Source organism: Urocampus carinirostris, chromosome 17 (assembly GCF_059441175.1).
Source record: "Urocampus carinirostris isolate Australia breed hairy pipefish chromosome 17, RoL_Ucar_1.0, whole genome shotgun sequence".
Classification (NCBI taxonomy): domain Eukaryota; kingdom Metazoa; phylum Chordata; class Actinopteri; order Syngnathiformes; family Syngnathidae; genus Urocampus; species Urocampus carinirostris.
The window spans coordinates 10,223,324-10,248,467 of record NC_142365.1 but is presented as its reverse complement, the minus strand read 5'-3'; the positions used below and the strand labels follow the sequence as shown (position 1 = coordinate 10,248,467).

At 40.7% G+C, this 25,144-nt stretch overlaps 1 protein-coding gene across 2 annotated transcripts in view; it reads left to right on the top strand.

Moving 5' to 3' along the window:
• stard13a (StAR related lipid transfer domain containing 13a) overlaps positions 1-25,144 on the top strand; it is a 44,115-nt gene that overhangs the window by 6,833 nt on the left and 12,138 nt on the right. The window contains exons 1-2 of one of the 2 annotated variants that reach the window (XM_088320862.1): positions 1,549-1,946; positions 23,242-23,313. In XM_088320862.1, the coding sequence (XP_088176988.1) occupies positions 1,673-1,946; positions 23,242-23,313 (346 nt within the window). In that variant the 5' untranslated portion in view covers positions 1,549-1,672. Of the gene's footprint in view, positions 1-1,548; positions 1,947-23,241; positions 23,314-25,144 lie in introns of those variants that run through there. The other variant, XM_088320861.1, reaches the window with a different exon arrangement.

Sequence of the window (25,144 nt, the reverse complement as noted above, 5' to 3'; positions counted from 1 at the left end):
ATACACCGGTATCATCTTTCAGATCCATCACAACTCTTACAAGAGAGATGTTTCTGTCATTTTTTTACTTGGTTCTGTGGGCGGCATCCATTCCCCCACCCCCCCCCACCCCCCCCCCTGCTACTGGCAAGTTCATTTCGGATGGGCCCATAATCGTTAACAACAAGGATATGCCTTGTGGAGGTCCAAAATTCACATTCATGGCAAAAACATAGTAATAACACTGTTATTACACTTTAAAAACTTTTAAAATATACACGTTCAAATAGAATGGGCCGTTCGATTTGAGTTAGCCCATCCGGAATCCATTGAGCCCATTCGTTTTGCTAATTCGTTAGCATGTGTCCATTAGGATAATTTTTTAGCATGAAGCAGTTAGCATTTAGCCATTAGCATCACTTTTTAGCATGTATCTGTTAGCATAACTCATTAACACGAGGCCATTAGAATAATTTGTAAACATGAAGTCGTTAAAATATAGCCATTACCAAAAGTTTTTAGCACGAAACAGTTAGCATTCAGCCGTTAGCATCTCTTTTTAGCATTTATCCATTAGCATAACTCATCAACATGAGGCCATTAGCATAAATTGTAAATATTAATTCGTCAACATATAGCCATTACCAAAAAAATCTAGCATGAAAACGTTAGCATTTAGCCGTTAGCATCACTTTTTATAATGTACCTGTTAGCATAACTCATTAGCATGAGGCCATTAGCATAATTTGTAAATATGAAGTCGTTAAAATATAGCCATTACCAAAATGTTTTACTATGAAGAAGTTAGCATTGGCACGGCGGCGCAGTGGTTAGCGCGTGTGCGGCACAGTTCTAAGGTCTTGGGAACCTCCTGTGTGGGTTCAAATCCAGCTATCGGACTTCCTGTGCGGAGTTTGTATGTTCTCCCCGTGCTTGCGTGGGTTTCCTCCGGGCACTCCGGTTTCCTCCCACATTCCAAAGACATGCATTTCAGGTGGATTGGCCGGTCCAAATTGTCCCTAGGTGTGAATGAGCGTGCGAGTTGTCTGTCCCTGTGTGCCCTGCAATTGGCTGGCAACCAGTTCAGGGTGTCCCCTGCCCACTGCCTGATGATGCTGGGATGGGCTCCAGCACCCCCGCGACCCTACTGAGGATAAGCGGTGCAGCTAATGAGATGAGAAGTTAGCATTGCCGACAGTGTTTAGAGCTAGCTTGCGCTAATACTTGCCAGCCCAAGACTTTGCTAGTGGCGCACATAGCTGTTAGCATCCTTTCGCTAGCATCCACTCTTTGGAATTCACCATTTACCCATGGTTAAAGGTAATGTGGGTCTGGCCCCCTCAAGCCACCCTGGACAGTCCCTGCTTACTATGACTACCCTCTGGAAAAGCCCTCGTTTCCATGACTACCCATAGAAATGAATGGGCCCATGTATTCCGGGTGGGAGATTTTCAAAACCCATTATTCCGGCTTACAGCATTTGGCAATGTAGTTGTGCCTTGCTGAAGCAATCACAACTAACTATAACTATAACTACTGTATGTCGGGATATATTCGTTTGAAGACTGTTTTGGTGTTTTGACCAAAAACATGACATTTGCGAGTGAACCCAGGTGAGAGGGACGCTACCGGCTAAAGTGATTCGATTGGTCGGCAGGAAGCAGTAGGCGGGGGCCCCTGATCCAGTGAGGGCATGTCAGAGGAATTCTTGAGGAGTGTTCGTACAGGAATCTCCCAAAGACAAGATTCCGCCATGGAAGAAGAAGAAACAGAAACTGTGAGCAAGACCCGGCCGAATAGTGAGGAGAGTGACAGCGATAGCGCCAACGAAGGGAAGTGCCTGGAAGCCATGACGCCCGACGGGCATGACCATTACCTGAGGTTGGGACAGACCCCCCGACGCAGATCGGCCCTCCGTCTCTCACGCATCATTGCCAGGAAGCAGCTGCTTCGAATACTGGAGCAAGGTGAATAATATTTCACATGGATATCAACATATTGTGCTTTGTGTCCTGAGCAGACAGCAAACAGCAAATGCGATCGCAGGGGCAAGTCACCTGGTGCTTATTTGATTGGTTTTGTGGAGCGTGCATAGCCTAGCATAGTCTGTTCTGCCTAGACAGGCTGCTCTGGAAAACCAGCTGAACTTCAACATAGTCTGCTATAGAAATGGACAGGAAGCAAACAGGTGTAGACCAAAGACTTGGTGTAGAACACAGGTGCCGGATCAGGCCCGCTAAGGGATTGAATCTGGCCCGCGAGACAAAGCTGAGGGAAGCGCAAGAGAAAAACGAGCTGCAGGTCTAACTATGTCCACTTGATTTTGCCAAAGCCAGGCGCCTCTCACAAACGCTGTACTTGTATTTCTTTCTTTCTCTCTCTCTCTTTCAGTCGCTCTCTCGTCCTCCCTTTTTCTCTCACCTTCTATCTCCCTCTCTTTCACTTGCTCTGTCTCTCTTTTTCTTTCTTTGTCCCTCTTCTTCTCTTTCTCTATCTGTGTCTTTTTACCTTCTTTGGCTCTCTCTTCCTTTTTTTCCTTTTCTCTGTCTTTTCTCTCTCTCTCTTGCATCAACCTCCTCCTTCTCCCCTTCTCTCTTTCTCTCCTTCTCTCTATCTCTTTTTCTATTTCTGTTTGGATTTCTTTTTCTCTCTTTCTTCCCCCCTCTCTCACTATTTCTCTTTTTGTCTCTTTTGTTGAACATTCTCTAACTCTCGCTCTCCTTTATCCCTCTCTCTCTTTCTCCCTTTCTCTCTTTCTTTGTCCCACCCTCTCTCTTGTTCTCTCCCTCTCTTTCTCTTATTTCTTTCTATCTTTTTCTTTCTCCCCAATCTACTAGTATTTCTTTCTTTCTTTCTTTTTCTTTCTTTTGTTGTTTCTTTTTCTTTCTTTCTGTGTTTCTGTTGTCTTTCTTTCTCTCCATCTTTTCTTTTCATTCATTCTTTCTTTCTTTTTTTTTCCTTTCTTTCTTCCTTTCTTTCTTTCTGTCTTTCTTTCTTTCTTTCTTTCTTTCTTTCTTTCTTTCTTTCTTTCTGTCTTTCTTTCTTTCCGTCCATCTCTCCTTTTCATTCTTCCTACCTCATAAGTCCGGCTCCTGAGAGAATGTTTGTTCTATCTTGTGGCCCCCGAGTTAAAATGAGTTTGACACCCCTGGTGTAGCGGTAGGAATAGAAATCCAAACAGTAAATATCAAAATGTACCATTTACCAAATTGTTCCAATTAGTTATTTGACTCCATTAATTGAAACACAACCTAAATTCACCAAACAATTAATGCGCGCTCATTTCTTAAGAGTAAACGGGGGCAGATTTATTTTCCCTAAAAATTTAACTAAGTGTACTCCATCGAAAACTGCTGAATTAGTGACGTTGGAGTCTGTGTGAAGCCTTTTTCTCAAGTCCTTTAGCTTTCTCCTAATGGCCATCTTCGCCCCGAATGATGGTGTGCCGGCTCCTCCCATGGGCGTGCCAAGGAAGCCCCCCCCTGGGCTTCACCATCTTGTCGAAGAGCGTCGCAATGTCTGGGATACTCAAAACAACACCGAGCGTTTCTACGTCGGCCTTTCTGCATCTGGATGTGCTGATTATCTTATCAGCCTTACGTCCCGTTCCCGCCGTTCCTGTAAACAACATTTTCCACTAGGGTGCCCTGACCTCGCACCACAGCCCAGTCAGTGAATATCTTTTGCATTAAATATAATTTGTATTCAATCGTACAAAATCCTTTATAGTCCAATGTATAAAATCCTTCAATGGGCTGCTCTTGAAAACACCATGGATTATATTTATGATGAGAACCCGAAATTGGTCTGCAGTGGATCATGGAAATCGGTTGCTGTAAAAGTTAAAACAGAACTGAGGCTGCCAAGACGGGATGCTCTTGAACATCTCATCTCATCTCATTAGCTGCACCGCTTATCCTCAGTAGGGGGTGCTGGAGCCCATCCCAGCAATCATCTGGCAGTGGGCAGGGGACACCCTGAACTGGTTGCCAGCCAATCGCAGGGCACACAGGGACAGACAACTCGCTCATTCACACCTAGGGACAATTTGGACAGGCCAATCCACCTGAAAATGCATGTCTTTGGAATGTGGGAGGAGGAGTGCCCGGAGGAAACCCACGCAAGCACGGGGAGAACATACAAACTCTGCACAGGAAGTCCAGTAGCTAGATTTGAACCCACACAGGAGGTTCCCAAGACCTTAGAACTGTACCGCACACGCACTAACCACTGCGCTCTTGAACATGTTACAAATACTTAACATAGATATCAACATATTGTGCTTTGTGTTCTGAGCAGACAGCAAACAGCAAATGCAATCACAGGGGCAGGTTAGGGAGGGTTTTGTGTGTTGATTGGGCATGACTGCCGGTGGGCTTGACTGTGATAGGCTGGTGTATGCTGTCAGTCAAACAGCGGGGCAGACACACAAGTCAATGGGTTCGTCCAAAACAATTAGTGGCAGCTAGCTTTTAGCAACCCGGTAAATTACGCAGGATCTGACCCTGTGGCACCTAACATAAACAGTTTAACTAAGTGAACTCCATCGAATATGGCCGAATTAGTGTCACTTGGGGCGGCAGTGGCTCAGGAGGTAGAGTGCTCGTCTTGGGATCAAGAGATCTCAGTTCGAATCCCGGCTCCTCCGTGTTACATGTCGAAGTGTCCTTGGGTAAGACACTGAACCCCTAGTACCCCCAATATGCAGGTTAGCGCCTTACATGGCTGCACGGCCGCTATTGGGAAATGTGAAGCACACTGTAAAGCGCTTTGGGAAGTCTTGACTTGAAAAGCGCTATATAAATGCAGATCATTTCATTTCATTTCATTTCAAGCCTCAGTCGAACCTCCTCTCTCGATCTCCCTGCTTCCTTCTCTCGGCCCTCGTCATTTCCGCAAGCCGGTGTGCCGGCTCCTCCCATGGGCGTGCCAGGAAAGCCCTCACGTCGGCTCCGCCGCCTCGCCTCGATGTCTGGAAAAACTCAAAACAACACCGAGCGTTTCTACGTCATCTGGGCCTTGTTCTCCAAACATTGCTTGCCGTCCTCCGTCAGAGTCCTGTCATCAAAATTCCCGAGTCAAAATATTCCGCATTTGGAGCAGCGTGACCTGAAGCCCACTCAGTGAAAATCTTCATTGCACTCAATAAATGTAACTTGTATTTAATCGTATAAAATCCTTTATAGTAAAATGTATGAAATCCTTCACTGCCTAAATGGGCCGCAATAGAAATAAATAAAAGAAGCAATCTGGATGAGACCAAAGACAGACGGGCTGCTGGAAATCAAAGGAAATCAAAACAGGAAGCTGCCTAAACGGGATGCTGCGGAAAGAGAAATTGCGACAGGACAAAATTGACTACCTTTGAAATTTGAAGCAAATTGGGATGTAAATAAAAGCTGCCTCAACAGCATGATAGATGAATAAAAACAGCGTAACGTCACGCGTTTGGGTCCTGATCCAGTTCTGGTTCATGACAAAGTTGAAAGGAGTAGAAAGAGCAACAGAACAATTTAACTGTCCTTGAAAGCTGTCTAAATGGGTAGCAATGGAAATCATTAAAGGAAGTTTGTCACGGTTGCCACGGCGTCCAATCGGCCCCGCCCGTGGGGCACCAGCTGCGGCTCATTGACGGATTGGCTTTCTGTCTGTTTAAGCTCAGTGCTTTCGTTTTTCCTTTGTCAGTCCGTCAACGAACTTCTGCCCCGCAAGACGTGGGTTTCGACTCGGTCCTGTTCCTGTTGGTATTTCCTGTCCGGTATCGTTCCCCTTATTTTGCCATGTTTAATTCCGGTTTCCGGTTTTCGTTCCCGTCTATTTTTGTCCTGTTTATTATTTTCTTCAGTTTTTGTTCCCGTCTAGTTTGTCCTGTTTATTTTCGATATCCTGTTTGTCCTGTTCTGTCCGGTATCAACCCCATCTGTCCGATATCAACTCGGGCAATTGGTATCGATCTCGTCTGCCTCTGGCTTCCTATCATTTCACGCCAGACTACTGCCTAACTCGCATGACTCCCCATTTCCCGTCAAACAAAAGGCTTGTGTGATTAACGTCACGCGTTTGGGTCCTGATCCTGTTCTGGTCCATGACAAAGTTAACAGGAGTAGGCCAAATGCTGCCTAAAGGGGTAGGTTAATTAGAAATAGCACCAGAACACATTAACTGCCTTTGAAATTTGAAACAACCTAGACATAAGCAAAAGGAGTATAGTTTGAATAGGGATTGAACTGAATTCAAACCGGAATTCAAAATGTTGAAACGGTTGAAAAACGGGAATAGAAAACAGTGGAGCACACGCCGCCTCGACGGGCTGAAGCTCACCGATGGTTTCTTGTGCGCTCATTGTTTTCATCGGCTGTCACTTCCTTCACTTCCTGTCACGTGACAGCTTCTTTTCCTCCACCTGTGAAATCAGTCGAGGGAGAGGGTTGAATGTGAAGCAGGGGTGTCAAGCATAGGGACCGTGGGCCGGATCAGGCCCGCCGACAGGTTGAGTCTTTTCTTTCTTTCTTTCTTTCTTTCTTTCTTTCTTTCTTTCTTTCTTTCTTTCTTTCTTTCTTTCTTTCTTTCTTTCTTTCTTTCTTTCTTTCTTTCTTTCTTTCTTTCTTTCTTTCTTTCTTTCTTTCTTTCTTTCTTTCTTTATTTCTTTGTTTCTTTCTTACTCCTTTCATTCTCCCTCTCTTACTCCTTCCTTTCTTTCTTTCTCTCGTAATCCTTCTTTCATTCTCCCTCTTTTACTATTTCTTTCTTACTTTCTTTCCTTCTTCCTTTCTTTTTTCTTTCTTTTTTTCTTTCTTACTCCTTCTTTTATTCTCCCTCTCTTACTCCTTCTTTCATTCTCCCTCTCTTACTCTTTCTTTCTTTTCTTCCTTCCTTCCATCCCTTCATTCCTTCTTTCCTTCCTTCCTTCCTTCCTTCCTTCCTTTCTTTTTTTCTCTCGTAATCCTTCTTTCATTCTCCCTCTCTTACTATTTCTTTCTTACTTTCTTTCCTTCTTCCTTTCTTTCCTTCCTTCTTTCTTTCTTTCTTTCTTTCTTTCTTTCTTTCTTCCTTTCTTACTCTCTCATTCTGTCTCTCACTACTTATTTCTGTCTTTCCTTTTCACTTTCTTTCTTTCTGTTTGCGTCTTTCTCTCTCCCCTTTTTTGATTTCGCTTTCTATTGCTCGTTTTCTATTTCCCTTTCTTTCTTTCTTACTCCATCTTTTATTATCCCTCTCTTACTCATTCTTTCATTCTCCCTCGCTTACTCTTTCTTTCTTTTCTTCCTCACTTCCCTTCTTCCTTCCTTCTTTCCTTCCTTTGTTTCTTTCTCTTGTACTCCTTCTTTCATCCTCCGTCTCTTACTATTTCTTTCTTTCTTTCTTTCTTTCTTTCTTTCTTTCTTTCTTACTATCTCATTCTGTCTCTCACTACTTATTTCTCTCTTTCCTTTTCCCTTTCTTTCTGTTTGCGTCTTTCTCTCTCCCCCTTTTTTGATTTCGCTTTCTATTGCTTGTTTTCTATTTCCCTTTCTTTCTTTCTCTCTCTTCCTTCCTTCTTCTCTCTCACTCACTCTTCGTTTCGTTCTCTCTTTCTGTATCTCGTTATCCGTCTCTTTTTATTTTCTTTCCTTTCACTTTCATTCTCGCTTTCTTTCTTTCCTTTTTGTTCTCTCACTCTTTCTCTTCCTCAACTTTTTTCTCTGTCTTTCTTTCTTAGGTAGTCTCTTCTTCTCTCTTCAGCTTTCTTTCTGGATGTCCCTTTCTCTCTCTCACTTTCTTTCTTTCATCCCCACTCTCTTTTTTCTTGCTTTCCTTTTCTCTCTTTCTCTCTCTCTTTCTCTCTCTCTCTCTCTCTCTCTCTCTTTCTTTCTTTTTTTCTCTCTTACTCCTTCTTTCATTATCCCTCTCTTACTCCTTCTTTCATTCTCCCTCTCTTACTCTTTCTTTCTTTTCTTACTTCCTTCCTTGCTTCCTTCCTTTCTTTTTACTTTCTTTCTTTCTCTCGTACTCCTTCATTCATTCTCCCTCTCTTATGATTTATTTTTCTTTCTTTCTTTCCTTCTTTTTATCTTTCTTTCTATCTTTCTTTCTTTCCTTCTGCCTTCCTTCTTTACTCTCTCTCATTCTGTCTTTCACTACTTATTTCTCTCTTTCCTTTTCACTTTCTTTCTGTTTGCGTCTTTCTCTCTCCCCTTTTTTGATTTCGCTTTCTATTGCTCATTTTCTATTTCCCTTTCTTTCTTTCTTTCTCTCTCTTTCTTCCTTCTTCTCTCTCACTCCCTCTTCGTTTCTTTCTCTCTTTCTGTATCTCGTTATCCGTCTCTTTCTATTACTTTCCCTTTCACTTTCATTCTCGCTTTCTTTTTTTCCTTTTTGTTCTCTCACTCTTTTTCTTCCTCTCCTTTTTTCTCTGTCTTTCTTTCTTAGGCAGTCTCTTCTTCTCTCTTCAGCTTTCTTTCTGGATGTCCCTTTCTCTCTCTCACTTTCTTTCATCCCCACTCTCCTTTTTCTTGCTTTCCTTTTCTCTCTTTCTCTCTCTTCTCTCTTTCTTTCTTTCGTTCTTCCACACTTTCATTTTTCTTGCTTTCCTTTTCTCCCTCTCTCTTTCTCTCTCTCTACTATTTCTACTATTTGGCTTTCAAGCCGATATGAGTTTGACACCCGTCGTGTCAGGTCTTGTCATATCCAAAGTTGTCAAATCTATTTAAAAAAAGATTCCTACGGGTTCCATCTTGCCTTTTTGGCAACATAAAATAAAGATAATGTCACTGTCGAGTAGAAGTTACTATGATTAACTTTACTGTATGAAAATGTACGGTATTCCTACCGCGCCCTCTCGCAAAGCATGATGGGTATTTGGCTTCTTTCCTTCTAATATCTGTTCCCCTCTTGGGTGGGAGTTGGGATGACGTCAATGGAAAATGAAATGGGTTTGGAGCGCCCCCTGCTGGGAGACATGCGTCACCACCAGTTGATATTTGGTTTCGTGGTATTGCAGTTGTATTTTTGTTGTATTTCCGGAGTATTTTTGTATTATTTCCGTAGTAAAATTGCTGTGGTATTTATGAAGTATTTTGTCGTATTTCTATCGTAGGATATTTGTGGTATCACTGTAGTTGTATTTTGTTGTATTTATGTAGTAAACCTTTTGTGGTATGTGTGGTATTTTTGTTGAATTTTCTTGTAGTATTGCTGTAGTAAATATTACTATGGTAGTATTTTTTTAGTAACGGTTTTTATTTTCAGAGTAAAAGCAAAATAATGTATAAAGTTACTGTTGTAAGCACGTTTGAGTTTACTGTAGGTTGTTTTTTGGTAGTATTTCTGGAGTAGGTCTTTGGTAGTATTTCTGTAGTAGGATATTTGTAGTATTACTGTAGTTGTATTTTTGAGTATTTCATCGAGTAGGATTTTTTTAGTATTTCAATTGTAGTTTTTGTATTGTTTCTGTTGTATTTCTGAAGTATTATTGTAGTTGAATTTTGTAAAATTTCTCGAGTATTTTTGTGGTATTACCATAGTTGCTTTTTGAAGTATTTCTGCAGTAGGATTGTACTAGTAGTTTTGTAGTATACTTTTTGTGGTATTTCTGTAGAATCTTTGTCGTATTACATTGGTAGTATTACATTGGTTGTATTTTTGTAGTTTTACTGTAGTTGCATTTTGTAGTATTTCTGTATTAATTTATTATGATAGTAGTATTTATGTAGTGTTGGTTTTTTTTCAAAATAAAAGCAAAAAAATATATAAAGTCCCATTATATTCTAAATTTATTTTACTGCACTTGTGTTTTTGTAGTACTCCTGTAATAGTAGTTTTTCTGTCGTAGAATTCTGTAGTACTTTTGTAGTAGTATTGTTGTTGTATTTTTGAAGTATTTTATGTAGTAGAAATGTTGTTGTGTTTCTGGAGTAGAATAGTTGTAGTTTTACTGTGGTTGTGTTTTTGTAGTATTTTTGTAGAAGTATTTCTGTATTGAAGTATTACAATAGTAGTGTTTCAGTACTATTTCTGTAGTATTCTTTTAATTTCAGAATCAAGCAGTATATGATATAAGGTCATTGATATCAAGCACAACATTTCACATTTAGTTTACTATAGTTTTATTTTTGTAGTATTTCTGTAGTACGATTTTGGTTGTATTTCTGTAGTAGGTTATTTTAAGTATTGCTGTAGTTGTATTTTTGAAGTAATTCATGAAGTAGAATTTTTTTCAGTATTTGTCATGATGACTGATTAATTTCACCTGTGCCCACTCGTTTGGCTCCAGCCGCTGCTGACTTCCTGATTGGTTCCCCGTCCGACTTAAGCTCAGTCCTTTCATGCGCCTGTTGTCAGTCCGTCAGCAAATCTCTGTTTTCACAAGGCAAGCATTTTTGACTCTGACTCCCGTTCGTTCACCCGTTTTCCACCCGTCCGTTCCTGATTTCCTGTTTGTCTCCGGCTACTACACGTTTCTGACCACGTTTTGATCTCCCGTTCCGGCTAACGACTCATTCTTTGACCCCGACCACATTCTGCTCTTCCGTCCCGGCTAACGACCCATTTTTCCGTCTACTACACCACAATCTCCCGCTCCGGAAGATCCACTTCCGCATTAGGAGCATGTTCAGATTCCGTGAGCGGCTTGCTTCCCGCGTCCAGCGAGCACCGAATAAACTTGTGATTAACGTTACGCATTTGGGTTCTACTTCTTGTCTGGTTGTGACAGTATTACCGTTATAGAATTTTTGTAGTATTTTTGTCCTTTATTTATCCGATTACTGTAAATGTCTTTTTGTATTGTCCATAGAATGATTTCATAGTATTTTTGTAGTATTAGTGGAGTTGTATTGAGTAGCATTTCGAAAGTCGTATTTCCTATCAAAGTATTACTATAGTTGAATTTCTGTAGTATTCTAGTAGCATTATTTCGTATTCCTAATGAAAGGTAAATAAGAAGGTGTTTTTAGGCACTGTATATTATATTTAGTTTTGTAGTATTTCTGTAGTAGTATTTTTGTAGTATTAGTGTAGTTGTATTTTGTAGCATTTTGAAAGTAGTATTTCCTATCAAAGTATTACTATAGTTGAATTTCTGTAGTATTCCAGTAGCATTATTTTGTATTGCGAATAAAAGGCAAATAATATGTGGGTCCATGTTTTTAAGCACTGTATATTATATTTAGTCTTGCAGTAATTTTGTAGTATTCATGTAGTAGTATGTTTTGTAGTATTAGTGTAATTTGTAGCATTTTGAAAGTAGTATTTCCTATCAAAGTATTACTACAGTAGAATTTCTGTAGTATTCCAGTAGCATTATTTCGTATTCTGAATGAAAGGCAAATAAGAAGGTGTTTTTAGGCACTGTATATTATATTTAGTTTTGTAGTATTTCTGTCGTAGTATTTTTTTGTAGTAGACCCCGAGCTATTTGCCTTCAATTTGCAAAAAATAAGACATAAAAACGTGTTTTTTTGCGCATTTCTACGAATATTTTTCTTCAATCTCCTGTTTTTAACACGGCCGCTACTACATACTACGAATAATTTTAAGACGACAAATTAGGGAAAAAAAAATGGAGTTTCCCAGACTTTGGAGCTTTTGTGTTACCTGACAAGCGGGAAATGAAAATACCGCCGGGACATTGTGTGAGTGAATGAATCTCTCACGAGCGCAAAAAACTTGCACAAAGCCCAGCAGGTCCAGATTAGCGACCACACGTTAGCATCCGCTAACACATTCATGCGCTAATTCTTGATTAAATTCTGCCATGCTGTGGAATGAGACAAATTGGGTTCCCACAAACCTACAAGTATATAAGGCCGTTTGAGAAGGAAATTATACTTGCTCTCACATATAACTTCATACTCACACTCGTGCACAACTATACTCTCATACAGACACAGTCATACCCGTGCACAAATACTACTATACTCTCTCATACTGTACCCTCATACACACCACTGTACTCTCTCAAACATACCACTATACTGTCATACACACACTACTATACTCTCTCACGATAGCATTACTGTATACTCTTATTCACGCACTTACAATACTCTATTATACCCTCATACACACCACTGTACTCTCTCAAACATATCACTATACTGTCATACACACACTACTATACTCTCTCACGATAGCATTATACTCTTATTCACGTACTTACAATACTCTACTATACCCTCATACACACCACTGTACTCTCTCAAACATACAACTATACTGTCATACACACACTACTATACTCTCTCACGATAGCATTATACTCTTATTCACGCACTTACAATACTTTACTATACCCTCATACACACCACTGTACTCTCTCAAACATACCACTATACTGTCATACACACACTACTATACTCTCTCACGATAGCATTATACTCTTATTCACGCACTTACAATACTCTACTATACCCTCATACACACCACTGTACTCTCTCAAACATACCACTATACTGTCATACACACACTACTATACTCTCTCACAATAGCATTATACTCTTTATCACACACTTAAAATACTCTCCCAAGCATACTAATATACTCGCATACACACACTAAAGTACTCTCTCACTGATATCACTATACATGTACTATTGTTCACATACTACAATACTCTTCCATACATACCAGTATACTCTCATGCACACATTGTGATACTCTCTCACAGGTACCATTTTACTCTCATTCACACTTTACAATACTCTCCAACCCATACTACTATACTCTCGTGCTCCCGGTACTATACTCTTTCACACATATACAGATGCATACTACTATACTAATATATTCTCAGACACATACTGATGTACTCTCTTACACATATTACTATACACCTATACATAAACTACAATACTGGCACACACATGCTACTATACTTTCTCATACATACTACTATACCCTCATACACACCACCGTACTCACTTAAACATACCACTATACTGTCACACACACACTACTATACTCTCTAAGAAATCTAAGTTAAACAAATCTGTAGAAATATTTACCTCTTTGATAATTATGTGTCTGCAGATGTTACTTTAATTGACAATTTTCCATCATTGACGGGAACATTTTAAGGCCCTTCGTCAGACAGAGAGAGAGCAAAGAGAGATAGAGAGAGAGAGAGAGCAAAAAGAGAGAGAGCAAAAAGAGAAAGAGCAAAGAGAGAGAGAGCAAAAAGAGAGAGAGAGAGAAAGAGGAGAGCAAAAAGAGAGAGAGAGAGAAAGAGGAGAGCAAAAAGAGACAGGGAGAGAAAGAGAGAAAGAAAGGAGAGAAAAAGAGAGAGAAAGCGGAGAACAACAAAAGAGAGAAAGCGGAGAGCAAAAAGAGAGAGAAAGCGGACAGCACAAGAGAGAGAAAGCGGACAGCAAAAAGAGAGAGAAAGAGGAGAGAAAAGAGAGAGAGAGAAAGAGGAGAGCAAAAAGAGAGAGAATGGGAAAAAGAGGGGAAAAGGAAGGAGGAGAGAGAGTTAAAGAGAAAGAAAACAGCCAACAGAGGGCGACAAAGAGACAAAGATTGAAATAAAGAGTGTATAAGAAAGGGAAAGGAGAGACTAAATGGGAGAGTGAAAAAGAGAGGAGACAAACATGGAGAACAAAACAAAGAAAGAGAGCGAAGGACAAAGTGAATCTAAAGACACCGAGAGAAAAAGAAAAACAAAGAACAAGAAGGAAAAATAAGAGATACTTTGAGTTCGAGAGAAAAAAGAAAGACAGAAAGATAAGGCGAGAGAAAAATAAAGAGAGGGTGGAGGAAGAGCGAGACAAAGAAGTAGAATGAAAAAAGACACTTTGAGAAAGAAGGAATAAAGGGGGGAGTAAAAGAAACAGAGAAAGGAGAGGCAAAGAGACAAAGGAAAATGACAGGTGGATAATAGACAGAGACAGGAAGGAGTTTTTTGAATGGAGTTTAGTACAGTACGTGCTTTTTAGTGTAGTATACATTATTATCAAATCATATTTGTTAAAAATAAAATAAAAGACAGCAACTCTATGTCTAATAATGTCAACCTAGTAATAACATAGTAACGACATAGTAATAACATAAATTGTCATTTTTTTAGAAATGTCTATCAAAATGGTGGCCCTTCATGCCAATCAGTAACAAAAAGTTTTATGACCCTTGCTCTTTATGGACCTGCGTGGCTTTCTTTGATGTTTTTTTTAAGTTACGTTAATAAGTTAGTAATGTTTAAAAGGTTAAACTGGTCAAGTGATGTTTTATCCAGTAGACCACATGTACCAAACTCACGGCCCAAGGGCCAAACGTGGCCCGCCGCATGACTTTTGAACAGAAGAGGTCCCGCAGACCTCCAAGGCGGGGCCAATCCAAGAGGAGCGAGTCATTTCCTGCACCGAGGCCATCCGGAATTCGGCGACCCTCTCCAAGGGGATGAAGGAAAGGAGCGAGCGAGAGCACATCGAGCAGGAGGAGGAGGGATGGAAGGAAGTGTTTTGAGGCCGCTTCAATAAGTTCAGAGCGGACGAGGAGAAGCTCCGGCACAGACGAGCTGAAGATGAGCCATGAAGACGTCAAGTAAGCTTTTCCTATTTGTGGGATGAGGACGAGCAGGGGAACGGAGGAACACACCCTGTGGGAACGTGGCTTCAGGAAGTCGGCATCGTTCTCCATTTTGGATGGAGATTAAAAACCTTAATTTTTCGGGGAATAACTTCACCTTTGTTCGGGTCTTCGTTGTGGAGGTTGTCTATGGAGCCAGAAGGTAGAATTCACGCATTACAAGGGTATTTTAATCCAAGGTTCGTACGGGTGCTTGAAATCCTCGAATTTGAATCTTGTGTTTTCAAGGATTGAAAAGTGCTTCAGTTTTGGGTGGGGTGCTTGTCTCATCTCATCTCATTATCTCCACCGCTTATCCTCAGTAGGGTCCCGGGGGTGCTGGAGCCCATCCCAGCAATCATCGGGCAGTGGGCAGGGGACACCCTGAACTGGTTGCCAGCCAGTCGCAGGGCACACAGGGACAGACATCACACTAGCTCATTCACACCTAGGGACAATTTGGACTTTTGGAATGTGGGAGGAAACCGGAGGAAACCCACGCAGACACAGGGAGAACATGCAAACTCCACACGGGGAGGCTGCGGTAGCTGGACTTGAACCCTGAACCTCCGCACCAATTTTGTCATTATAATGATGATCTGCATTTCTATAGCGCTTTTCAAGTCAATGACTTCCCAAAGCGCTTTACAGTGTGCTTTACATTTTCCAACAGCGGCCTTGTATTGCAGCCATGTAAGACGCTAACCTGCTTATTGGGAGTATTAAAGGTTCAGTGTCTTACCCAAGGACACTTCGACATGTAACACGGACAAGCCGGGATTCGAACTGGGATCCCTTGATCCCAAGACGAGCGCTCTACCTCCTAAACTACAGCCGCCCCCGTTCACACCTAGGGACAATTTGGACCGGCCAATCCACCTGAAATGCATGTCTTTGGAACGTGGGAGGAAACCCACGCGAGCACGGGGAGAACATACAAACTCCGCACAGGAAGTCCGGTAGCTGGATTTGAACCCACACAGGAGGTTCCCAAGACCTTAGAACTGTGCCTGCACACGCGCTAACCACTGCGCCGCCATGCTTGTAAATGTTGGAAATTGTTGCCATGTTTCTCAACAAGTCTGCTTTAAAAGACGGCGCTGATCTCTAGTGGTTCGGCTTTTTCATTGTGTTTCTTCTTCCCTCCTGATTAACGCCAGCCGGCATTAGTTTGTTCTATGATGCGCCCATCGCCCCTTATTGGACACCTAAAAACTCTCATGGTTGCCTTGGCGCCCACTTGGGCCACACCCGTGTGTGTCACGGTTGCCGTAGTGCCCAATTGGCCCTGCCCGTGTGTGTCACGGTTGCCATGGTGCCCAATTGGCCCCGCCCGTGTTGTGCCAGATACGGCTCGTTTAGTCTGCTTTAAAAGACGGCGCTGATCTCTAGTTATTTGGCTTTTTCATTGTGTTTCTTCTTCCCTCGTGATTAACGGCAGCTAGCATTAGTTTGTTCTATGATGCGCCCATCGCCCCTTATGGAACACCTAAAAACTCTCATGGTTGCCATGGCGCCCACTTGGGCCACACCCGTGTGTGTCACGGTTGCCAAGGTGCCCAATTGGCCCCGCCTGTGTTGTGCCAGCTACGGCTTGTTTAGAGATTGACTTTCTGTGTATATAAGGCTCAGCGTTCTATTGCTTCAGGGTCAGCCCGTCAACGAACTTCTGCCCCACAAGACGTAGGTTCTGTCCTGTTTTCCTGTGATATCTGCAGTCCGGTATTGTTCCCGTTTATTTTTGTACTGTTTAATTTCAGGTTCCAGTTTTGTTTTCCGTCTATTCTTGTCCTGTTTGTTAGTTTCTCCAATTTTGGTTCCTGTCTAGTGTCTCCTGTTTATTTTCGTTACCCTGATTTGTTATCGATCTCGTCGGTCTCTGGTGTCCTGCCCTTCCACGCCAGACCGGCTTCCTAACGTGCATGACTCCCCAATTCCCTTGAAATAAGCTTGTGTGAGAACGTTACGCGATTGGGTCCTGTATCTGACACAAAACGGCACTGTGAAATGTGTGATAATGCATGGATTACATATCAATATTTCACCAACAAACTTAAGAGTCCCGACCCAACAGTTTTGAAACAATACTCCTGTCCCTCTGAACTGGTGACGTTCCAAAAACAACCTGCTGTAGGTGAAATCCGAGAACTGTCAAGTCATTTTTGTTTGTGACGGCCTTAATTACAAGGAGTCTCAAACGGCTTCACAGATTATTGCAAACTACAGACTATCATGACACCATCCCCTGATCTAAAACCTACATGAGAGCAAGGAAAAACTCAAAAACCCCAACATGAGGAAAATGAGGAAACGCACATGAGGTCTAATGAGAATTGGAAACCTTTATTTGTTTTATCAATTAAAACATGTTTTTTTAGATGGACAAGCTTGTTGTACATGTTTCAATAATTCATATTTTTCTTCCTCATGCCATGAGGCTCTTTAACTCCACCCGGGGGAGTAAAAGCCCACATTAAACCCCACCCCCACATTTGCATATTACCCTATTTTTATTACAGTGTGTATTTTCCGTAGCACTATTGAAATACTTTATAGCAAAACGTTATATTGGGTATTTTTGTATTCTATATCTTTCTTTTATTATTTTATTTTTCAACACAAGGATACTGCTGTATCTATCTATCTTTCTAATATAAATCTATCTATCTATCTATCTATCTATCTATCTATCTATCTATCTATCTATCTATCTATCTATCTATCTATCTATCTATCTATCTATCTATCTATCTATCTATCTATCTATCTATCTATCTATCTATCTATCTATCTATCTATCTATCTATCTATTGGAGCAATCAGGCAAATCGGAGGATATAACTGCTTAGAATAGAAGTGTGTTTTAAGCTTAGATTTAAACCAGGGGTGTCAAACTCATTTTAACTCGGGGGCCACAAGATAGAACAAACATTCTCTCAGGGGCCGGACTTATGAGGTAGGAAGAATGAAAAGGAGAGATGGACATAAAGAAAGAAAGAAAGAAAGAAAGAAAGAAAGAAAAAAGGGGAAAAAAGAAAGAAAAAAAGAAGAATGAAAAGAAAAGTTGGAGAGAATGAAAGAAAGACAGACAGAAGAAAGAAAAGAAGAAAGAAAGAAAGAAAGAAAGGAAGAAAGAAAGAAAAAAGAAACAACAAAAGAAAGAAAAAGAGAAAGAAAGAAAGACTAGTAGATTGAGGAGAAAGAAAAAGAGAGAAAGAAATAAGAGAAAGAGAGGGAGAGAACAAGAGAGAGAGTGGGACAAAGAAAGAGAGAAAGGGAGAAAGAGAGAGAGAGGGATAAAGGAGAGCGAGGGATAGAGAATGTTAAACAAAACAGATAAAAAGAGAAATAGTGAGACAGGGGGAAAGAAAGAGAGAGAGAAAGAAATCCAAACAGAAAGAGAAAGAGAGAAGGAGATAAAGAGAGAAGGGGAGAAAGATGAGGTTGATGCAAGAGAGAGAGAGAAAAGACAGAGAAAAGGAAAAAAAGGAAGAGAGAGCCAAAGAAGGTAAAAAGACACAGATAGAGAAAGAGAAGAAGAGGAACAAAGAAAGAAAAAGAGAGACAGAGCGAGAGAAAGAGAGAGAGATAGAAGGTGAGAGAAAAAGGGAGGACGAGAGAGATACTGAAAGAGAGAGAGAGAAAGAGAGAAATCCAGTTACAGCATTTGTCAGAGGCGCCTGGCTTTGGCAAAATCAAGTGGACATAGTTCGACCTGCATCTCGTTTTTCTCTTGCGCTTCTCTGAGCGTTGTCTCGCGGGGCAGTTTCAATCCCTTAGCGGGCCTGATCTGTTACATTTACTTGAGTAAGTTTTGGGAACTTTTGTACTTCTAGGAGTATGTTTAAATCCTGATACTTTTACTTGAGTAAATTTGTGAGAACACAAAAGGTACTTTTACTCCGCGACATTAGGCGACATTGAAGTACTAATAATCAATCCCCTCCATGTCTGTCTGTCTCCGCTAAGGCCCATTTATTTTGACACAGAACCTCGCCAGGCGCTACCACGTTTAACCAATCAAACGTAGCAGCCTCGTCATGTGACTATATTAAACTTCAAACTTCCATGTTAATGTAAATGGTCTGCATTTCTATAGCGCTTTTCAAGTCAATGAAGACCTCCCAAAGCGCTTTACAATGTGCTTCAGAAAGAGATAGAAAGAATGAAAAAGAGAGCCAGAAAGAGAGGGAAATAGATGAAGAGAAAGAGAGAAAGAGCAAACAGGAGAAAGAGAGAAAAAGAAAGAGAAAAAGGAGAGAGAGAGAAAAGAGCAAAAGAAAGTTATTTAGAGAGAGAAAGAGAGAGAAAGAATGAAAAAGAGAGAACATAAAAAGAGAGCCAGAAAGAGAGAGAAATAGATAAAGAGAAAAAGAGAAAGAGCGATCAGGACAAAGAGAGAAAAAGAAAGAGAAAAAGAGAAAGAGCGAACAGGAGAAAGAGAGAAAAAGAAAGAGAAAAGGAGAGAGAGAGAAAAGAAAGAAAGTTATTTAGAGGGAGAAAGAGAGAGAAAGAATGAAAAAGAGAGAACATAGAAAGAGAGCCAGAAAGAGAGCCAGAAATAGATAAAGCGGAAAAAGAGAAAGAGCGAACAGGACAAAGAGAGAAAAAGAAAGAGAAAAAGAGAAAGAACAAACAAGAGAAAAAGAAAGAGAAAGGGAAAGAGCGAGAAAAGAGAGAAAGAAAGTTATTTAGAGAGAGAAAGAGAGAGAAAGAATGAAAAAGAGAGAACATAGAAAGAGAGCCAGAAAGAGAGGGAAGTAGATAAAGAGAAAAAGAGAAAGAGCGAACAGGAGAAAGAGAGAAAAAGAAAGAGAAAAAGGAGAGAGAGAGAAAAGAGAGAAACAAAGTTATTTAGAAAGGGAAAGAGAGAGAAAGAATGAAAAAAAGAGAACATAGAAAGAGGGCCAGAAAGAGAGGGAAATAGATAAAGAGAGAGAGAGAACAGGAGAAAGAGAGAAAAAGAAAGAGACAAAGGAGAGAGAGAGAAAATAAAGAAAGTTATTTAGAGAGAGAAAGAGAGAGAAATAATGAAAAAGAGAGAACATAGAAAGAGAGCCAGAAAGAGAGAGAAGTAGATAAAGAGAAAAAGAGAAAGAGCGAACAGGAGAGTATTTGGATCACTAATTGTACTTTTACTTGAGTACATTTGTGAAGAAAAAAACGGTACTTTTACTCCGCTATATTCGGCAACTGTCTGTCTCCGCTAAGGCCCATTTATTTTGATGCAGAACTCTGCCAGGCTCTACCATGTTTAACCAATCAAACTTTGGGCTTTTAATGTCCTACTCGGTGCTTCATGTGCTTCATTTATTGATTTGATTCATACTATTTTATTGTTTATTAAAGCACTTGAATTTACTTTGATTACTTTAATCTACTTTCGAATTAATTGTATTTTGTTGTCGATTGGATGGACTTTTATCATTCGATGATCTGATTGGTTGTTTAAAAAATAAATAAATACGACGTTGTTACAGTGGCTTTTTTCACCAAATACTTTCTTACTTTTACTCAAGTGAATATTTGGGTGACTACTTTTACTCGAGTAATATTATTCTGAAGTAACAGTACTTTTACTTGAATACAATTCTTGGCTACTCTACCCAAATCTGCCTAAAACATAGGTGTTAAACAGGCGGCCTGCGGGCCAAATCAGGCCCGCTAAGGGAGTGAATCGAGACAACACTCAGAGAAGCGCAAGAGAAAAACGAGCTGCAGGTTGAAATATGTTAACTTGATGTTGCCAAGGCCAGGTGCCTCGAACAAAGACACTGTACTTGTATTTATTTTTCTCTCTCTCTCTCTCTCTGTCTCTCTCTCTCTCTCTCTCTCTCTCTCTGTCTCTCTCTCTCTCTCTCTCTCTCTCTCTCTCTCTCTCTCTCTCTCTCTTTCTCTCTCTCTCTCTCTCTCCCATTTTGTATCTCCTTTCCCTTTCTTACACACGCCTTATTTCAATCTTCGTCTCTTTGTCGCCCTCTGTTGGTTGTTTTCTTTCTCTTTAACTCTCTCTCCTCCTTCCTTCTCCCCTCTTTTTCCCATTCTCTTTCTTTTTGCTCTCCTTTTTCTCTCTCTTTTTCCCATTCTCTTTCTTTTTCTCCCTCTCTCTCTCTTTTCTCTGCTCTTTCTCTCTCTCTTTGCTCTCCGCTTTCTCTCTCTTTTTGCCCTACGCTTTCTCTCTCTTTTTGCTCCCCGCTTTCTCTCTCTTTTTGCTCTCCGCTTTCTCTCTCTTTTTGCTCTCCGCTTTCTTTCTCTTCTTGTTCTCCGCTTTCTCTCCCTTTTTCTCTGCTCTTTCTTTCTCTCTCTCTCTCTCTTTTTGCTCTCCTGTCTCTCTCTCTCTCTCTCTTCTCTGCTCTTCCTCTCTCTTTTTGCTCTCCTCTTTCTCTCTCTTTTTGCTCGCTGTTTCTCTCTTTTTGCTCTCCGCTTTCTTTCTCTTCTTGTTCTCCGCTTTCTCTCCCTTTTCGCTCCTCTTTCTTTCTCTCTCTCTTTCTCTCTCTTTTTGCTCTCCTCTTTCTCTCTCTCTCTCTCTCTCTCTCTCTCTCTTTGCTCTCTCTCTTTTTGTTCTCTCTCACTCTCTCTCTCTTTTCCACCCCTTTTCTCCCACTCTCTGTCTCTTTCACTCTCTGTGTCTCTCTTTTTCTCTTCCTTTGTTGCTCATTGTCTCTTTCTCTCTCTCTGTGTCTTTTTAACTTCATTTGCTCTAACTTCCTTTTTTTCCTTTTCTCTCCTTTCTCTTCCTCTCTTCCTAACCTTCGCGTTTTGTTTTCTCTTTTCTCTCCTTCTGTCTTTCTATTTCTCTTTGGATTTCTTTCTACCTCTCCCTTTCTCTCCCCCCCTCTCACGACTTTTTATCTTTTGTTTCTCACGCTCTCTCCCTCTCTCTGTTTTTCTTTCTTTGTCCCGCCCTCTCTCCTTTTCCCTCCCTCTTTCTTTCATTTTTCAATCTCTTTTTCTCTCTCTTTAATGTGGCCCCCGAGTTAAAACGGGTTCGACACGCCTGGCTTAAAATGGCTTCGTCGCCATGACGACAAACTGTCAAAAACTAGCCAGTTAGCCCTCAGCGCGAAAACGTCGAGGCGCCAGAAAAAAAAAGTCTGAACTTCCGGTCTTCCCACTCGTCGCATCATTCCTGAAAATTCCCAGAGCGTCACGGCGGAACGTTCCTCCCACGTTCCATCCGCTCGGAACGCCGGGATGGAAATAGCAGACCGAGTGTGCGCCATTTTGTGTTGTTGTGTGTGGGCCGGGATGAAGGATCGTTTTGGGGCTAAAACAGGGGTGTCGAGCGTGCGGCTCGTGGGCCGGTGGAGGTTCACCAAAAGATTGAATCGGAGACTATGCTGAGAGGAGTGGAAGTGGAAAATGTTCAGTTGATGTGGCCAAAAAGCCAAGCGCCACTCATAGAGAGACTGTAACTGTATTTTTTTCTAACGCGCTTTCTTTTTCTCTCTCACTATTTCTCTCTTTGTGTTTCTCTTTTTCTCTCTCATTTTCGTTCTTTCTCCCCTTTACCCTCACATTTTCTCTCTTTCTTTTTCTCTCTTTCTTTCTCTCTATTCCCGCCTTTTTCTCTCTCTATTTCTGCCTTTTTTTCCTCTCTATTTCTGCCTTTTTCTCTCTCCATTTCTGCCTTTTTTCTTTCTTTCTTTCTTTCTTTTTTTCTTTCTCTGTCTTTTTTTACATTTTGATTTCTTTTGTCATTCTCTCTTTCTTTCTCCCTCTCTCTCTTTCTCTTTCTCTCTCTCTCTCTCTCTCTCTCTCTCTCTCTCTCTCTCTCTCTCTCTCTCTCTCTCTCTCTCTCTCTCTCTTTCTTTCTCTCTCTCTACCCCTTCTCCTCTCTCTCACTTTCTACCCTTTTTCTCTCTCTCTCTTTCTTTCTCTTTGTATATTTTTTGTTTTGATTTCCTCTATCCTTCTTTCTCTCCCTACCCCTCCTCTCTTTCTCTCTTTCTTCTTTTTCTCTCTCTCTTTTTTCTTTCTTTCTCCATTTTGCCCTTTCTTCCTCTCTCTTTAAACCGCTCTCATTCTTTGTCCTTTCCTTCTCTCTCTCAGTTTCTTTCCTCCTATCTCTCGATTTCTATTTCTCTCTTGCTCTTTCTTTTTTGACTTTCTTTCTCCCTTTCTTTCTTTTTCATTGTTTCTCTCATGCTATCTCTGTCTCTTGCTCTCCTTCTGTCCTATTGTTGCTCTCTCTCTCTTCCCTTATTTGTGTCTCTTTTTTGTTTTGTTTCTCTCTCTTTCTCTCTTGTTTTCCCTTTCCCTCTGTTTCTCTTTCTCTCTCCCACCTCACTCTCTCACTCACTTTCTCTCTCTCTCTATTTCTCTTTCTTTCTTTCTCTTTCTTTCTTCTCTCTAAATTTCTTTCTTTTTATCTCTCCTTTTTCTCTTTCTCTCATGTTTTTTATCTTCTCTTTTGTCTTTTCTTTTGCTCCTACTGTCTTACTCTCTGTCTTTTGTCTTTTCCTCTCTGTCTTTCTTTTCTTCTTTTTCATTAACATACTTGTCCGGCCCCCGTGAAGGTTTTTTTTTCTACAATGTGCCCCCAACCTCAAATGAGTTTGACACCCCTGCTCTAGAACGGGAAATAATTGAATTAATGGAAGTTTGTGGGCTGGATTGACAATTTTTCAATGGATGGATTCCGCATTGTCCCTTTAAGTATGCTGTTTATGTTTTTGTTATTTGTACGTTCGCACGGTGTGTAAAACTGCTTCCTTTCCTTAGAGCTGGAGGCCAAGGAGGCATGTGATTGGCTGAGAGCTGCCGGATTCCCTCAGTACGCGCAGCTTTACGAAGGTAACACGGATTCCTGTTGCTTTTAATCGGGGGTCCTTTCTCTTCCATCTTGTCTGCTGTTTCCACTTCCTGTCCGTGGGGAAGGGGTGAGACGGTGGGCGGATGCCGGGGTCGTGGGAAAGGCCTCGGAATCGCTACTGGGACTCTCACCAGTGTTCTTCGACTCGTTTCCTGTCACTTTCATTCATGCCGTCGTTCATTTGGAAGCCTCGAAGAAGCTTTTTTGTCACTTTTTGCCTATACGATCAATGTTCCCTGTGATTTTCCTCACGGGTCTGAGCGTTCACACAAAGTCGGTGAGCAACGCTTGAAACAACAGTGAGCAACGGGAATCCCAAGTGTGGCAACTGAGTCATTATCAAACATGTCCAAAACTTGACATCAAGTTACATTTTGCTGAGTTTTCGGCAATGCAAAATCATTTTCTACTTTTGAATGAATTGACTCATGTATTATTGCCTACAAACGTCATTTGTTCTTACAATTCTTTCTCAAAATTTCCATTTCTTTTTTTTCCTGGTATGTTTTGTCGCATAATATTAACATTTTTGGGGGCTTATTGAGTCGGTTGCACGATACACAACTGTGTTTAATGACATTTTTTTAGTGGAAGTTCAATGTTGGCAACAATATTGACTTGGTATAATTGGAAATGATTTGAACGCAACAAACGTTTTCTTCTTTTTCCCTGTTTTTTCTATTTTTTTAAAATTCCTTTAAAAAAACCTGTGTTTATTTTTTCCCAATTGTTACTTTTTTCTTGCTTTTTTGTTCTCTATTTCCTTTTTCTTTTTATTTGTTTCTTTTTCTTCTTTTCTGGCTTTTTTTCCTGATTTTTTTCCTGCTCTTTTTTTTCTCTCCTTTTGTTTCTTTTTTTCCCAGCTCTTCACTACTTTTTTATTTTGGTATTTTTTCATTTTTTGTTCTATTGCAACCCCCCTTCCTTTGAGTCATTTTGTGCATCATTTTAGATAATATTTGGTCGTGTAGGGATTAAAGAAGCAAAAACAACGTGAAGAGCCGCTTGGGACTCGAAAGAGCCGGTTCCTTTTTAGTGAGCCGAGCTGAAGAAGCCGGTTCTCGAAAAACTCTACTGACTTTACTCAACTTTGTTCTACTTCGACCTTGACTTCCAAATGCCGCATTTAGAACTCAACGTCAGGAAAACCCTTGTATTTTTACCTTCATGCACTGTAACTTTGACTTAATTCGCTTCTTAATTAGCAATTTCGAGCCCTGATTTTTGTGCGCTGGCTAGATTTTCTTGTGCGCGGAAAAGCTGTGGGCAGTGCGCAATTGCGCACACACGCAGCTTAGAGGGAAAATTGTATACCATCAACTAATATCTAGTAGCTTAATGCTAACCTTATATGCAAAACCCCATAGGCAGCCTAAAGGTAACTACCATAGCTGTTTATGCGAGGGTTACTTTTCACTTAAAGGTAATCCCAAATTCTTAATCATGCAACATTTGAGGAAAAAGTACATGGTTTTCGCCTACAATCTATTTAAATTTCATCGGTTTATTCCAATTATTTTCCGAGATAATACATTTAGAAAAGAGCATGTCTTGTCTTTGTTATCCTGTGAGGTCATCAGAGGAACACCAGCACCCTAGCTAGCCAGTCACCATATTGTTTTAAGCGTTAATGAGTCACAAAGGTGACCAGTGTTTCGAGCACAGTTTTGGTAGTTTTCTTTCTTTCTTTCTTTCTTTCTTTCTTTCTTTCTTTCTTTCTTTCTTTCTTTCTTTCTTTCTTTCTTTCTTTCTTTCTTTCTTTCTTTCTTTCTTTCTTTCTTTCTTTCTTTCTTTCTTTCTTTCTTTCTTTCT